General features: G+C 33.8%; 1 protein-coding gene across 1 annotated transcript; it reads left to right on the top strand.

Moving 5' to 3' along the window:
* Positions 1 to 2,022: 2,022 nt before the first annotated feature.
* On the top strand, positions 2,023 to 9,074 carry LOC129791875 (protein yellow-like). The gene is made up of 3 exons (XM_055830480.1): positions 2,023 to 2,326; positions 4,467 to 4,808; positions 7,238 to 9,074. Exons 2-3 carry the CDS (start codon positions 4,486 to 4,488, stop codon positions 8,487 to 8,489), a joined length of 1,575 nt encoding a protein of 524 aa, XP_055686455.1. The 5' UTR covers positions 2,023 to 2,326; positions 4,467 to 4,485; the 3' UTR covers positions 8,490 to 9,074.
* Positions 9,075 to 16,679: the final 7,605 nt, after the last annotated feature.

Here is a 16,679-nt window from a genome sequence, read left to right as displayed (position 1 = left end):
ACTTTTCCGGAAAACTTTTTTCTCCATCATCCTGGCTATTGAAAAATTTCTGAAAAACAAATTCGTTTAATATACTGAACTGGAGAGCATTTATGTTGTATATGGAAAGTCTTACCTTTTTATCAAATTAAAAAGATTGAACATTTTTACAATGGAGACGCCCGAGACGCCCCAATCCACTTTATACTTTTATTTTCCATTTTTTAAACTGTTTTCTTTTAACTTGTCTTCGTATTGAGTCGAATTAATTTTGCGTATGAGAAAAAGGGATTTCAATACCGAAAAAATTTAACAGTTAATATTCAGAATTAGGATCAAAAACAAATATTTTGAATCTATCTACGAAGAATTATACTTTTAAATATTTTACATAGTAGATTATTATTTGAATATGGAAGAAATTGAATCTAAACCTAAAAATATACTTTCAATATTTTACGTAGTAAATATTACTATATGAATCAATAATTTGGGTATAGTAGTTTTTAAATTGCTTAACTTTTGTTTCAATCGTTCTTATTTTTGAATCAAAAGCTTTTCATAATATACTTTACAATAATCGCGAATTTTCGTGATTGAATCAAAATTTTTACACATTTTAAAAACAAAACAGCATTTTTTTAGTATTCACTGCTAAAATTTTTTTGTGTGTATAATTTTTTACTTTAAATAAAAAGATTTTCTTACAAATTAAGCTCAAAATTTATTTGAATAAATCCCTATTCAGTGAGATTTTATGATTGAAAATTGTTAAACAGTTTTACGTATTTCTTTAGGGGTCAAAAGAAATCATTTCCGCCATTTCCGTTAATAAAAATACATGAAAAATATCTCGAAAGAGACTTTTAAATTTTAAATATTTTAATTTAAATCATTTTCAAATAATTTATTAAAAAAATATTGTCATATTTCAAAGAATCTTAAACAAAAATTGTAACACTCTGTAGGCCTGATGATGAAGGAATTAAGCCTTCGAAACGTCGCATGTGACATTGTTTTGAGAAACTTCTTAAGGTCGTAAACGGTGCCTCCCACAATTTAAATATTAGATCATACGTCACACACGTTAAATAAAAGAACGACAAACGTTAAAATAAATACCAAACGTTCAAGAAAACGTCAAACGTTAGAATTTCGTTAAAAAAACATTGTCAGAAGTTTCTAATATTAAAGGAACAACAATACGAATAGAACTAACGGGTAACTTAAAATTCTTTTTCCTAAAAATCTTTATTAACCCTTTCGCGTCCAACGTGAAACTTAAAAACATTGAAACATGCGATCTTTTATCACGAAATTTAATCTATAAATTATTTCAGTGGACATTTTTCAGGAAAAACGTCTTCTTCGACTTCTTCTGCCTGAATTAAATGTATTTCTAACTAAGAAAAACAATTAGGTTCATAAAAAAATGGGAAAATAAAATGTTTCATGTTTGGGTCAATGTATGACCCAAAAAAACGCGAAAGGGTTACTTTCAAATTTTTCTTCAACAAATCTTTTGAAAATAGTAAAGAATTTCATAGGATTTAATGCTTCATTTAAACAACATAAAATTAATGCTAAATGTGACTTAAAACTTCCACTCTTTGTGCGCAACACTTCCAACATCTAATTGCAAAACTCATCAACTCACCTTGACCACAACACTTTTTTCCCCAACTTCTTACCAGCTAATCCATGCAAAATACTACGACGAAATGCATGAATTGTTAAGAAGAGGAGACAAATGTTTTTCTTTTATTTTTTGGATGGAAAAACATCAATTTGCACTAAAATGCTAAGAAAGATGCACGCGGAATATTTAAAGTGAGATCTTTGCGTGCATAATATTTTGTGTGAAAAAGCATTTGGGGATAAGATCATGAATTATGTGTTTACATACGGCGTGTAAATGATACACAAGTCTTCTTGTCAATGCGCGCGATTCCCCGCGTTGATTGTGTGCCCCATCGTAGACTTTCGGTGGCTCGCGGTCACAGTTTGAGGTGTAACACGCCTATAAAACGACCTGAACATTGCGCGCGAGCATCCAGTAAGGTGTGGAATCTCCTGCTGAAAGCTCTTCACTTCTCCGGTGCAAAAGTTCTCTCTTCTGTGATTAACTTGTGTGCCTTAAATGACAAACTCTTATCCTTAATCTGGGGATCTTTTGTGTGGATTTAATCAAAGACCAAAAAAACTCCTGCTGTGGATTACATCCGAAAAAAGAGGAATAAAGTGTGCCTGTGTTGTGTGCTGAAGAATAGATTTTTTTTTCAAAGGAAAATCCCTGAAGATTTAAATTACATTTAAGCAGGAAAAAACTCCAACGGAATTTATTGTGGTAAATTTTAATTTTATAATAATTATTTTGATGGTTTTATCAAAAATTAATTTCCGTACCTCAAGGTTGATTCAATTTACCACCCAATACAGTTTAGTGAATGACTCAATTTTTACCTTTATTTTTCCAAACTAAAATCGTGATTTTCCACGAGAAAATTAGAATTTGTTGTGCTCTTCATGTAAAAAGCATCCAACAAAACACTTCTTAAATCATTTATTTACTTGTCGTGATGTAGAATATCTGTCTCACGACAATTGCATATTAATTGATCACTCTCAATCACGTTCTTCATGCTACACTGAAGAATATTTAATTATAAACATTTAATTAATTCCCATGACGTTCGCCCGAAGGAAGCCACAAACTCTCTCACACATAATACTTACCTGTTGGAGAAAAATTATTTACTTTTTTGTGGTTTATGCAAAGATATTTTCCTCCTTAAAAGCACCCACCACCATCAATTCAATTACCGACATTTGTCACACTAAATGTGGTTTAACTTTTTAACAATAAAATGCTTCTTTACTTCGACGAGGAAGGTATGGCCTGTGAATTGCTGATTTTTTTTCAATTCCATTATGTTTAGTGCTAACAAAAAGTGCTTGATCTTGATTTTGAAATTTGAGCGTTAAAAGTTTTTGTTGGAAGAGCTTCAAAAATTTGCTTAAATGCAAACAGTGTGGTGCAAGAAATGTTAGCGCAATCTAACATCGAAATTTAAAGAAATTGGTGGAAAATATATTTTGCAGTAACTTTATTGCGTAAAGTTAAGTAAAAGATTTTAGAGGGAAACAGGTACAGTGGTGATTCGCATTACATTTTACGGGACTCTGACGACAACCGAAATGGGAAAAAAATACTTGAACGGTTTGAAAATTCCCAAAGAAACGTTATAAAATCTCTCCTTGATTTTGAAAGATAGATTTTTACTAATTTTATTATCTTTGATCTAATTTTTTAAAGTTTAACCCTTTCGCGTCCACGTGAAACATTGAAACATGCGCTATTTTTATCACTATATTTATTCAGTGAACTTTTCTCAGTCAGAACGTTTTCTTTGGCCTCTTTTGCGTGAATTTGAAGCATTTTGTAACTTGGAAAAACAATTAAATTCATAAATAATTAGAAAAATAAAATGTTTCATGTCTGTGTCAGCGTATAACCTAAAAAACGCGAAAGGGTTAATCATTCAAATTCAATAGAATAGACCCTTAACGATATTTGGATTCACATTTGAAACATTTTTATGTTTCATGCTAGACAGGTTTAGAAAAACAATAAAACATTGATCTTTTCATCATTATTATTTATTTTTTTAACCCTTGGAGGATTTTGCTGGCCAAATCGACTTTTTTCAATCGCCACAAAACTAAAATCTATTTAACATTTCGTGATAATTTCTACATCTGTGTATAGGGAAGTCTCATTACTTTAATATCGTCGACAAAAAAACTTGAAAAAATGTTTTCTTTTGAGAGAAAATGAAGGTCAAACTTTTGAGGTTAGAAACCTCAATTCTCCAAGTGTTAATGCTTCTAGAAGATCTTTTTCTGATAATATGTCTTCTTTAACCTTTTCCGTATTTTCCTTATACAATTCAGCTCTTTAGTCTATTTTTGAAAAGATTGAATTACAACATTAAACAAGAAAACAATGTTTCAAGTTTTAGATCAATGCAATAAACGTACTAACCCGAAAAATTTTGAAATGATTTAAATCTCAATCTCTTTCAGTAAAATAATCATCATTTTTCGTTTTAAAACTTCCACAAAATTGCCCCACAATCCCCTACATAATGTAAAGATCAATATTATTGGCAAAAATTATGGATTTTCCCGAATATTTAGCAAGTTAATTAAAGAAAGAAATTATTGCTTCAAGGTTTTCTAAATGAGAAAAAAAAATTCGCAACATTAACTACCAATAATGCTTTAAATAAATTCATAAAAAAAAATCTCGTTAATGCGCCAACATTTCTGGGGGGTATCTGCATGAAGAAGATTTGGTGATAAAGAAGAAATTCGTTAGCACATCTGTGGTAATTGACCGAATGACGGAAAAGACTTATCTTGCCTGTGGATGGCAGGTTGAAGAAGAGAAGTAATACGATGTTATGAAATTATCTGTTTCGCAGTTCCTTCCACAAACACACAATGCTCAACGTGCTAAGAGTGATTGTGGCGACAGTGTTGATCGTGAAATGTACACACAGCCAGACGAGCCCATTTCCTCCGCCATTCACGGGGCCCACGAGGGATCTACGCACCCGTGTCCCACCCACTGAATCCCAATTCCGGGTAGTGTACGAATGGCGGGTGATTGACTACGCCTTCCCGCTGGAGCAGCTCCGTTTGACTGCCATCTACAACCATGACTACATCCCGCAGAATAATTTAATCTCCGACGTGAAGGCTTTTGCCAATAGATTGTACGTCACAATGCCACGGATGTTGCCTGGAGTTCCTGCCACATTGGGGTGAGTTTTTTTCTACTCTGTTGAACCCTTTCTCCCCTAAAGTATTCGCCTTTTTAATTATTCCCGCAAATACCCGTTGCCTAAAGATTTTTTTTAAATTAAATTAATTAGCACCCTGTGCCAGTGGTTTTCTGCAACTCACGGCAGATCTTCTGCTAAGCAAATGGCTAAATATTGTTCTAATCCATGTCGCTGACGTGCTCAAGAATTAAATAAATCACCTTTTTGCGCCTCGGAAAATTCATCTTCTAACCGTCCAACTAAATGAAATTTAATACAAACAGGGTGTGTCACATTAACATGCAAATTGCAAACCATTTGGATGAACCATTAAATATTAACAATATGACTCTTTAAACTCTTTAATATTGTGACAAACATTTTGCAACATTTTCGCGATGTGACCATCTTTCAGTCAACGATAAAATTCAATGCGAAGCAATAAAAATTATTTTATGCATTCAAGAGGGAGAACCAATGAAAATTCTTATGAAAATCATGATCATTTGCATGGAAATTGAATACCAATACGCCAAAAGTATTTAGCAATGAAAAAATCAATTTAAAAAAATTATGGAGGTGTAAGATTATGAATTTCTTCTAACCCTTTCGCGTTTTTTAGGTGAAACGTGAAACATTTTATTTTCTCGAATTTCAGTGAATTTAATGATGTTTTTCAGGTTAGAAAGAAATGCATTAAATTTACACAGAAGGGGCCAAAGAAGACGTTTACAATTGTAAAATGTTCTCTGAGAGCATCCAAAAAAATATATATATCTTGTTAACTCTTTAAGGTTTTTTGGGTCATACGCTGACCCAAACGTGAAACATTTTATTTTTTCAATTACATATTTATGAATGTAATTGTTTTTTCATGTTGCAAATGCATCAAATTCACGCATAAGGGGTCAAAGAAGACGTTCTGAGTGAGAAAAGTCCTCTAAAAAAATTCATAGAATAAAAATCGCGATAAAAGAGCGCATGTTTCAATGTTTTTATGTTTCACGTTGGACGTTAAAGGGTTAAAAAGTGCTCATGCGTTTCAATGAAACATTGAAACATTCAATCTTTTCATGTCATTTTTTATTCTTTTTATACTTACAGAGGACTTTTCACAGTCAAAAGGTCTTTTTTGGCCCGATTTACTTAAATTCAACACATTTTCAACTTGAAAAAAAAAATTAAATTCATTGAAATTCGGGAAAATAAAATGTTTCACATTTGAGGTCTACTTATGACCTAAAAAACGTCAAAGGGTTAAACTTTCAATAAACCTGGGTCATACGCTGATCCAAAGGTGAAATATTTTATTTTTCCAATTATTTATGAATTTAATTGTTTTTCCAAGTTACAAAATGCTTCAAATTCACGCAAAAGAGGCCAAAGAAAACGTTCCTTCGACGCGAAAGGGTTAATGAACGTTTAAAGATTTAATATAATAGAAATTTTATTGATTTTTTAAGCTTGAGATTGATTTTAATAAATTTTAAATAAAAATTTGAATCTGAAATAAAAGAATTTTAAGAATTTCGAATAAAAATATTTAAACTTGTATTTAATTTACCTTTAGCATAATTTAAACTTCAATATAAATAGGTACAACAAAATATTCTTAAAAGCTGTGGGCGGAACTCTTTAATTTTTCTTTTGTAAAATGGGAAGCGAGAAGTTCAAAATATTTGTCGGTTTAATGAAATTCCAATGCAAAGGTGAAGTAATTTAATGCACTGCGCGCTCTTTCACGGCCACCAGACACAATACATTTTGTATAAGATCTTTGGCCACACACAGGTGCCCGTGGATCCGAAACTCTCATTCATCCACTGATTAGATCGTCACAGCCACCGTGAGGGGCGAAAATTTGGTCCATGGCGCGTGATCTCGTTGAATCTGAATCATTTTTTTCGCGCTTTTAATTCAGACTAAAGCTTTGAGCGAAAAATTCATTTGTGACCTCCGTTGGAAAGAAAAATCAACCTCACGGTCATCTCGGGTTGTTGTCGTACATCTTATTCACATTTAGTTTTTTCTTTCTTTCTTCTGTGCCTCCCCAACAATGTGCACCGCAAGCAATTAGGCAATTAAAGTGTTTTCGCGTTATTTTTAAAGTAATCACCGACATCTTTAAGTCTTTAGCGCATTTTTGTAAAGAATAAAATTTTGATGTAACATTGAAAACAAAACTTCTGTTAAACGGCGTAAAAAAAATTGCTTTGGTTTCTAAAGTTTAACCCAAGTTTAACATCGTTGGAGTAGTTCAATAGAAAAATCGTGGTATAATGATTAGAGGTGTGTCTTATTGACCGTAATGTCTTGGGTTCGAAGCTTGTGCTTGTCACACTTTTTTCTGCGTTCAATAAACATATAACAGCAAATATAAGTTCCCCTAGTCTCCAGCTTTAACCAAAGATAATTTTTTTACCTTCCAGATGGGTCGTAGTTCCTGACAATAACGGTCGAACGGACCCAGAAATTGAACCATTCCCATCGTGGGCTATGAATGAGCGCGGCAACTGTTCTGCCATGCAGTTTGTGCAGGGAATTGCAATTGACGCCTATGGGATACTGTGGGCAGTTGATTCTGGACGTACAGAGACTCTAGCCCCAGGCCCGGGATCCGTAATTTGCGGCCCCAAACTGTGGATGTTTGATCTACGGCGAAATGGAACATTGGTGCACAGGTACGATTTCCCCGAGGAAGTTGTTTCACGTGGATCGAATTATCTCAATAAGATTGTCATTGATGATGCCTTTGGGGGTTTTGCCTATATAACGGACAATTCCGGAGCTGATCCGGGAATTGTTGTCTTCTCCCGCAAGTTGAATACATCATGGAAGGTGCGTGAGAATAATTCAATGAGAGCAGCTCAGAATGCTGTGCAGTTTGCAGTTAATGGAACTAGTTTGGGCTTTGCAATTCACATTGATGGCATTGCTCTTGGGCCATACTTCAATCCCAACGTTGTTGGGGATAATTTGAATCGTCAACCGTTGCACTATGATGAGAATTTCGAACGGAATGTCTACTACTGTCCCCTCTCGAGCTTCCACCTCTACTCCATCCCAGCCAGTGTTCTGAGGAATCCTGATTTTGCCAGAACTGCCGCACCTAGGCAGGTAATGGCAGCAGTAACAGATCATGGGCTTAAATCATCACAAACAGACGGAATGATCATGGACAACGAAGGAAATCTCTATTTTGGTCTCCTGGCTGATCATGCTATTGCTCAGTGGAACTCCTACACACCCTTCACAGTAGAGCATCAGCGTATCATTGCGCGTGATCCCTTCTACATTCAGTGGACAGATGGGATGACCTTTGATGGCGAAGGGAATCTCTATGTTGTTGTAAATCGGTTGCATAACTTCGTAGCTGGGCGATTGGATACGAATCAGGTGAACTTCCGCATTTTGAAGTCAACAACAGGCACTCAGAGCTACGTCAACACCGCAGCTATCATCAATGGAGCTGTGACGGACAATGGGATCTCCATTCCTGATGGGATCTACGACACAACAGCCTTTGGGGCTTTTGCTGGCTTCCCCACAACGACGCCACAGTACAGCGGATTGGGAAGTGAACGGAGGTACTACTACAACAACGCTGCCATGAAAATCAATTCAAAATTCCTCCTGACTCTCCTCTCCCTCCTAGCTCTGTGCCTACATCTTCAACGATAGGATTTATCGGAAATCTTGTCAGAGAAACTTTCTCACACTCATTCAAAAAAAATCTCAATTCACATTGCAGGGAAAATTCAAATGGCGGCTGTAACGGCTTTATAACCTCATTCCATTGTATCAGAGTTTAGCTCATTTAGCAAATTGTTTGAGTTTCAAAAAAAGAATCCAAATAAAAAAATGAGAGAAAAGTATTTTAACCAAATATTTATTGAATAAGAAATAAAAGTGAAATACATCGAAAAAAAATAAAGAATTTCTACATTTTTGACAGCTGGCTGTCAGACGCCATTTTCGTAAAATATCCTTTCATTCGCCATTTGCATTTTTTTCTTTTGTGAATTAAACTTTAAAAAAAATCATTCTCAGCGATTTTTCCTTTTCCCGCAACGATTTTTAGCTTTAATCATGTTACCAACAACATCGAATTTCCTCATGACTTTTAAGTTAGGCAGGGTTATAGAGAACCTAGTCCATGCAGTCAGTATTCTTTCTTTTCTTCATCATGATTAAATTGTTGTATATTTTATGTGTAATTGAGAGTGGCGTAAGCGAAGCAATATAAGAATAAATTTTTTCGATGAATACGATGACTTTCATTTATCGTCAAAGAGAAGAAAGAAGAAAAAAACCTATTCCTCTGATTGATTTACAACAGGTGTTGCTCTACGAGAAATTAGCTGTATTCTGGAGGTAAGAAGAAATTGAGATCTTACGACTACTGGGAGGAGAGATTGTGGGGAGATATTAAAATAAAGTATTATTGTCACATTTTAATTGAGTCAAGACCTGTGATTTGTGGTCTCATAAAGAATCAACGCAAAAAAAAACATTGAGGTGAGTTTTTATTGAGATGAGACATTGCACGTGAATAATGCGAAAAATGAGTCAAGGAAGAAAAAGGATGTTCTTTTTTTGCAAAGTAATTCACAATTAATTACATTATGTTAGCTTCTGAATTAGTTTTCGGGGAATTTGTGAATAATTCTTGCATTTATTTTGCGTAGTTTTGTTTGGAGAAAAAATGATTAAAAAGAAGAGAAAAGTAGTTGATTATTTTTTTTACAGTGTGGTAGGATTTCTGAAGAATTTATTTGATTTGAATGCTATCAAAGACATTATTTTATCGATTTTTTTTTATTAAATAATAACTATCAGGCAGATTTGATATAACAAAAGACTTCAATACGTGTCCTATAAAAGAAAGATTAAAAAATCTCAAGGATATTTAATTAGGTAATTTTGGAATAAAAAATTACATTGCATAATAGTAATAAAGCTGCATTAAAAATTTTCTAATTACTCATAAAATTTTCTTTATGACTTGAATTTTTTTAGCCCCTTTTAATCGTTTATGACTAAATATTAAACCTGTAAAATTCTGTACTCTCACCCATCTAACTATTTTATAAAAATCATCAAAAAATATGTTTTAATGGGAAAATTTAATGCTTCAGTATTTAGTCAAAACAATTTTTTCTCCACTCTTATTATTTTAATTTCTTATTCTACTCTGTCTGAATTTGATGTGAACCACACCTAGTTTATTGCTGATGAAAATATTAAAAATAGACCACACAGAGAGATTAAAGAAAAATATCCAAATTCGTGTCCAGCCATAATTTATATGGTACAACAAAAAAGACAAATTTTTATTATTCAAAAACGACTTCTTGAAATTGAGATCGCAACAATGATTGATTTTCAAGCTCTTGTGGGAATATTCTTGATCTCTTCGTCCGTAGATTCCTCCCTCAATATTCTCTGTGGGAGCTAAACTGCTAAGAAAACATTTGTGGGCCAAGAAGAACACTTTAAGCTGAATTCTGAATGCGCAATTGTTGTGTCTGCGTTAAGATCTTTTTTCTCTTAAAAAAAAAGAATTCTTCAGGGTGTGCTGAATGTTAAGCAAATGTCCTTCTGCGTGCTCGAGAGAGATAGATTGAATCTTGGGGGTACCACACCTGTCCAAATTTGGGCACAATAGCCCATCTCTTGGGCACCTGATGCGAATGCTGGATGCGCCTTTTACAAGAAGGTTCCCCGTCGTTCAAGGATACTGCCCGTTCAAGAGTGGTGGAAGAAAGATCTTTTAATGGGTCCCCACTTGTGCAATCATAGGCCACAGAAGTGTTAAAGTATCTTTTTTGTGGAGACATTCATATGTTAAAGAACATTCCGACAAATGGTCGCGCTAACAATGCGATTGTTATCTTGGTCACATTGCGCATAAATTAACCATCACAGAGTGATCTTATCAACAGTCAGGGCTTTTTTCTTTGACTATTTTTTCAACACTCTCGTGCGACACCTCAAGCTTCATGGCTATGAGCTTAAATCATGTATTAATATACTAGATCTTGTGAAGAGTTCTCTATTATACCGTCATGTGGGGTTAATTGAAACATTTATTTGTTCTTTGTAGGCTCTATTAATCCTTTTTCTTTTTCTGAGAAAGATGAACCAAAGATCAGCAGATTAGCCACCTTCAGACTCTCATTGATTATAAATTCTTTCATAGATTTAGGAAAGTCAGATCCCTTAACCCTTTAACGTCCAACGTGAAACATAAAAAAAACATTGAAACATGCGCTCTTTTATCGCGATTTTTATCCTATGAATTTTTTAGAGGACTTTTCTCTCTCAGAACGTCTTCTTTGACCCCTTATGCGTGAATTTGATGCATTTGCAACATGAAAAAACAATTACATTCATAAATAATTGAAAAAATAAAATGTTTCACGTTTGGGTCAGCGTATGACCCAAAAAACAAATTTTTCTTGAATTTCCTTTCTCTTCTGAACCTTTGAAAATCACTTAATTTTCTTCTTCAATCCCACAATAATTTTTTTACTGAATCTATTCCAATTGCCCCCAATTGACGGTACTACCTGGAAATTCAATCTCTTTTGCTGCTGGTGAAGCTAATTAATTCCAATAGAATTCATGATTTTTTCACACAAACAAACACACAGAGAATATCATCTCTCCTTCACGATGCAACTTTTGCATCCTCCAAGTTTGAGAAAAAAATCTCCCAGCAATTCTCTTGAAATGAAAAGAAAAAAAAAAACAATATTTTTATAAGGAGTTCAGTGTCAATGGGATGACCATTTAGAGAGTGCAAATCACCTTAATTTAGATGCAAGAAAAACACCACATAAAAGCATAAAAAGCATTCCTCGCAGACAATTAAGTGACTTGCGCATGTTTTCTTGGGAAATTCAACAAAATGTAATTTGTCACCTCTGCGAGACTTTTTTTTGCTTACTAAACTGGAAGGAAAAAAATCTACAATAATCTTCTAAAAATTACCATTTTTTGTCACAATTTGCCAAACTTGAGGATGATTGTATTTCATTCATTTTTTTTTTATTGGAAATTCTATGTAGTTAAAGATCTTTCAGATGGAGAGAAGAAAAAATCATTCAAATGAGAGGAAGTGCAATAAATGTCCAACATTGACTGTAAAAAAAAGCCTCCCTGTTCTTTTGCGCAATGCGAAGCAACATAAAATGATAGCCTTTGCCTGGATTACGCGCACTGACCGTGACTCAGACAACTTAAATGTACACACAGAGCGATCATCAATGGAGCTGTACGACGCGATGATCAATCGACATAGAGATCACTACGCGGCATAACACGCCCAGTTCTCAGGAACTCACAGGGGCTTGTTATTATCAATCGCAACATTCCCACGCTTTGAGAATTTTTCGTCTCAAGTTCAAGAGAGCTTCTAAAAGCTCAGCCGTGCTTCCGGTTCAATCGCTCAATTGTCTCTTATTTCAATTCTTTCGCATTATTGTGTCTCTCTTCCAAAAAAAGCATAAAATTCCAATTTATTTGTTAAATATTCTGTTAAAGAGGATTGAAAAAAAAAAGTTGAGAGACTTTAGATGAGCGAGGAAATCAAGTAATTAATTAAAAAAAAATTATTGAAGTTATTTCTTTGAGAATCTAGATTAATATTTTATGTTTGATCTTATGCTGATTGTGCAAAAGGTTCTTCCGGATTTTTGGGAGGAAAAGCTCTATTAAAAATAAATTCAGATTTTAAAGAAGTTAACAGAATGTGGAGGAAATTGAAGTCTAAAAGAGATTTTAGAATGAAAAATAAATCAAATGTTGATCAAGCTGATCCAGATGAGTGCCTAATTTGCCCAATTTGTTAAAGGAATGACTCGCAAAACGAACAATAATGTGAAAAAATTAGTGATAACTTAATATTTTAAACTTTATTTTGTTAAGAGATGTTTCCAGATAACCATCAAAAACTTTCCTTAACTATTTTTTAGAATAAAAAAATAATCAGACATTATTCTTCTTAAAATTCTATTTAAATTCTAAGTTTTGCAAATGAATGAAATTTTTTAAAGACTTCAGAAATCATGGCGGTATTCTAAGATAAATATAAAGATCAAAATAAAGAAAAAAACCAAGATTTGGTATTCTACTTTAAAATTCCAAGAAATTTTCAGGATAATCTTGGAAATTCAAAATATTTCAAGATTTGGTATTCTAAGATAGAGATTTACGGTCGAACCATAACCTAAAAATCTTGTTTCTTCATACAACTTCCAAGACTTTTAGTATTCTGAGATTCGAATCAAAATCAAAATAAAGATTTACAAAATGAGTTGTCAAAAGAGACTTGGATAAAAATATTCCAAGATTCTGTATTCTACGATAGAGATTAACGGTCTTATTATAACGTAAAATGTCTTGGATTTATGTGAAATTCCAAGACGGTTTTGGGGTCCTTTGAAAAATTGGTTTTTAAATGAGGTAAAGGCAATGTAAATTCAGTATGGGAGATATGAAAACTCTTGTACAAATATGGGATGCAGATGCAAAATGACGGGTTTTTGCCGGAATTGTGTTCACTCCATCTTGCTAATGATAGAGTGACCTCCGGGATGTACCAGGATTGTCAAATCTTGGACAAATACGGGATGTTGGTGCAAATTTTTTTGTTTTTCACTGGAATTGTGGTCACTTCTCCTTTGTAATGGTGGAGTGACCTCCGGATTGGGGATCTCATCCCAGGATTGTCACATCCTGGACATTCCTGGGATGCTGGTGCAAAATTCTGGGTTTTTCGACGGAATTGTGGTCACTCCTGATTGGTAATGATGGAGTGACCTCCAGATTGAGGCTCTCATCCCAGGATTATCAAGTCCTGGACAATTAGGGGATGCTGGTGCAAAATTGTGGGTTTTTCGACGGATTTATGGTCACTTCCTATTAGTAATGTTGGAGTGACCACTACTCTGGCGAAAAAACCACAATTTTGCACCAGCATTCCCTAATTGTCCAGGGCTTGATAGTTCTGGGATGAAATCCCTAGTCCGGAGGTCACTTTATCATTACCAATGAGAAATGACCACAATTCCGGCGAAAAACAAACATTTTTGCACCAGCATCCCAGGATTGTCCAGGATGTGACAATCCGGGGATGAGATGCCCAATCCGGAGATCACTTTATCATTACCAATGAGAAGTGACCACTAATCCTGGAAAAAAATTAAAAAATTGCCCCAGAATCCCAGGATTGTCTAGGATATGACAATCCTGGGATGAGATCCTTAATCCGGAGGTCACTCCATCAATAGCAAGAAGAAGTGACCACGATTCCTAAGAAAAATTCAAAATTTTGCAGTAGCATACTCCCCCCCCCCCAGTTACCGCCAAATTATCATAATCTGGAGGCAGAAAGCACCTCTCCGACAATATTCATTCCATTCCCGGAGCAATAATGCCTGGGAATAATAGCCGAGATTATACAATCAGGGCTCCTGGATGTAATGGCAATAGGGAAGAAATTCCCATGAAGTGTTTAAATTTCGTTCAATTGTCATCCGAGAGCGAACGAGAAAGCGCAATAGAAAAAATTAATGCGTTAGAAAGAGATACAGTCAGGTATTGATTAACGTCGCATGGGATATACTCTTTCCACTCATTATTATTAATGGGTGGAAAGAGTATATCCCATGCGACGTTAACCAATACCTGACTGTATCGCTAAAGTTTTCTTGGCGCGAAGCTGAAACCAAGAAACTGACAAGTAGGAAAACGCAAATTTTGATTTTACTTTCCTGGATAATTCGTCGTAAAGTAGAATACCGACAGTCTTGGTCTTTATTTTGATTTTTATCTTGATCTTGAAAGGCGTCTCTATCCTAGAATACCACCCCATTTTTAGTGTTATTTTTCTCTCGTGAAATAAATAATATTCTCTTAAAAAAGACTATATATTGTTTCAGCTAAATAAATAATAATTGTCGCGCTTGCGGAAGAGAACAGTGATGTTCAAAATATTTAAATTGATTTCTTCCTTTCCCACAGACAACCATCATCAATATTAGCTAACACATTAGCTTTGTCAAGCTTTTTTTCTATTCTACAATTTTTATTTTCGCAAAAAAACTGGAAAAAAAATATTTTTCTCATTTTTCTCAATAGATGAAGCTGTAAAAAAAATCTGCTTAAAATGCAAGAAAAAACTCTTTATTTGCTTTTTGTTCTGCGATTTTATTCTTATCTTCAATGAATACATAATATTAGTTTCCTTCTGCTGAGCTGTGAGTAATCCATTGATGCGATTAAAAGAAAATCATATTAATTGATGTTGATCATTGATAGAGCTCAATTTCAACCAATTATTGATTATGGGAGAGTGGGGTGAAGTGATTCATTTTTCAACAATTTTCAAATTAATTTTCTTGGAAAGAAATTTCTTCAAGCGAAATGTTTTCTTTTTAATTCATTTATGGATCTTAAAAATTTCTTTAAGAATAATTTATTTATTTTTCTCTCCAAATCAACCTTGCATTTTAACCCTTTAACGTCCAACGTGAAACATAAAAACATTGAAACATGCGCTCTTTTATCGCGATTTTTATTCTATGATTTTTTTTAGAGGACTTTTCTCTCTCAGAACGTCTTCTTTGACCCCCTATGCGTGAATTTGATGCATTTGTAACATGGAAAAACAATTACATTCATAAATAATTGAAAAAATAAAATGTTTCACGTTTGGGTCAGCGTATGACCCAAAAAACCTTAAAGGGTTAAACCCCAACAGGTAAAAAATACATCTAGGGCATGAATTCTCTAAGAGTGAAAAACTCCCGTGATTAATTCCTGAAGGCTTTAGCACTTTAAAAGAAACGTAAAAACCGGAAAAATCTTACGGGAGTTTATCATCATTTTTCCTAGAGAATCAAGCTCACGTGAAGTTTTCCTCACTTTTTCCCTGCAAAAAGCCCTCGGGAGTTTATCACGAGAGTTTTTCACTCTTAGAGAATACAGCTCCAGGAGTAAATATTAACCAATTGAAACTCTGCTTTCATTTATTCAACCAATCACAGATATCGGGCGAAATTCACTAGTAAGTCGAGCTTAAAATTTCAAGTAAGGTTTTAAGCCTGTCTTAAAAATTTAAGCCGATTTTCAAGTCAGTCTTAAAAATTTTAGTCGATTTTTAAGACAATCTTAAATATTTAAGTCGATTTTTAAGTCCGTCTTAAACATTTAAGTTGATATTTAAGTCAGTCTTAAAATATTAAATCGATTTTGAGACATTCTTAAAAATATAGACCGATTTTTAAGTCAGTCTTTTAAATTTAAGTCAATTTTTTGTCAATCTTAAAAGTCTAAGCCAATTTTAGGTCCGTTTAAAAAAGTTAAGTTGATTTTTAAGTCAATCTTAAGCTCTTAAAAATTAAAGTCGATTTTCTAGTCAATCTTAAGAATTTAAGCCGATTTTTAAGTCGGTCTTAAAATTTTAAGTCAGTTTTTTGGTCAAACTTAATTTAAGTTGGTTTTAATATTTTAAGTCAATGTTTTAAATCGGACTTAAACGGTAATTTTGATGTCAGGAGATTCTCAGGAGAATGACTTTAAAAAATGACTTAAAATTTTAAACTCGACTTACTAGTGAATTTCGCCCATCATCTCTCCTTCTTCTTCTTCTTTAATTACATTTCAAGAAATGCAAAGTTATTTTAAATAAAGAATTTTATAAAAGAAAAATAAAATCTTGACTAATTTTGCCCCTAAAAGCCCTACAAATCTCTATGCTGAAATAAAAGAATCATCCGAGTGAGAGAAAATAAGAGCAGGTGCTCGCATTTTCCTTACTCACTCACAATGCACGTTCTCACACTCATTGGGGCGCACCTCCTT

The sequence above is a fragment of the Lutzomyia longipalpis genome, chromosome 3, assembly GCF_024334085.1.
Source record: "Lutzomyia longipalpis isolate SR_M1_2022 chromosome 3, ASM2433408v1".
NCBI lineage: Eukaryota > Metazoa > Arthropoda > Insecta > Diptera > Psychodidae > Lutzomyia > Lutzomyia longipalpis.
This window is presented reverse-complemented; position numbering and strand designations above follow the sequence as displayed.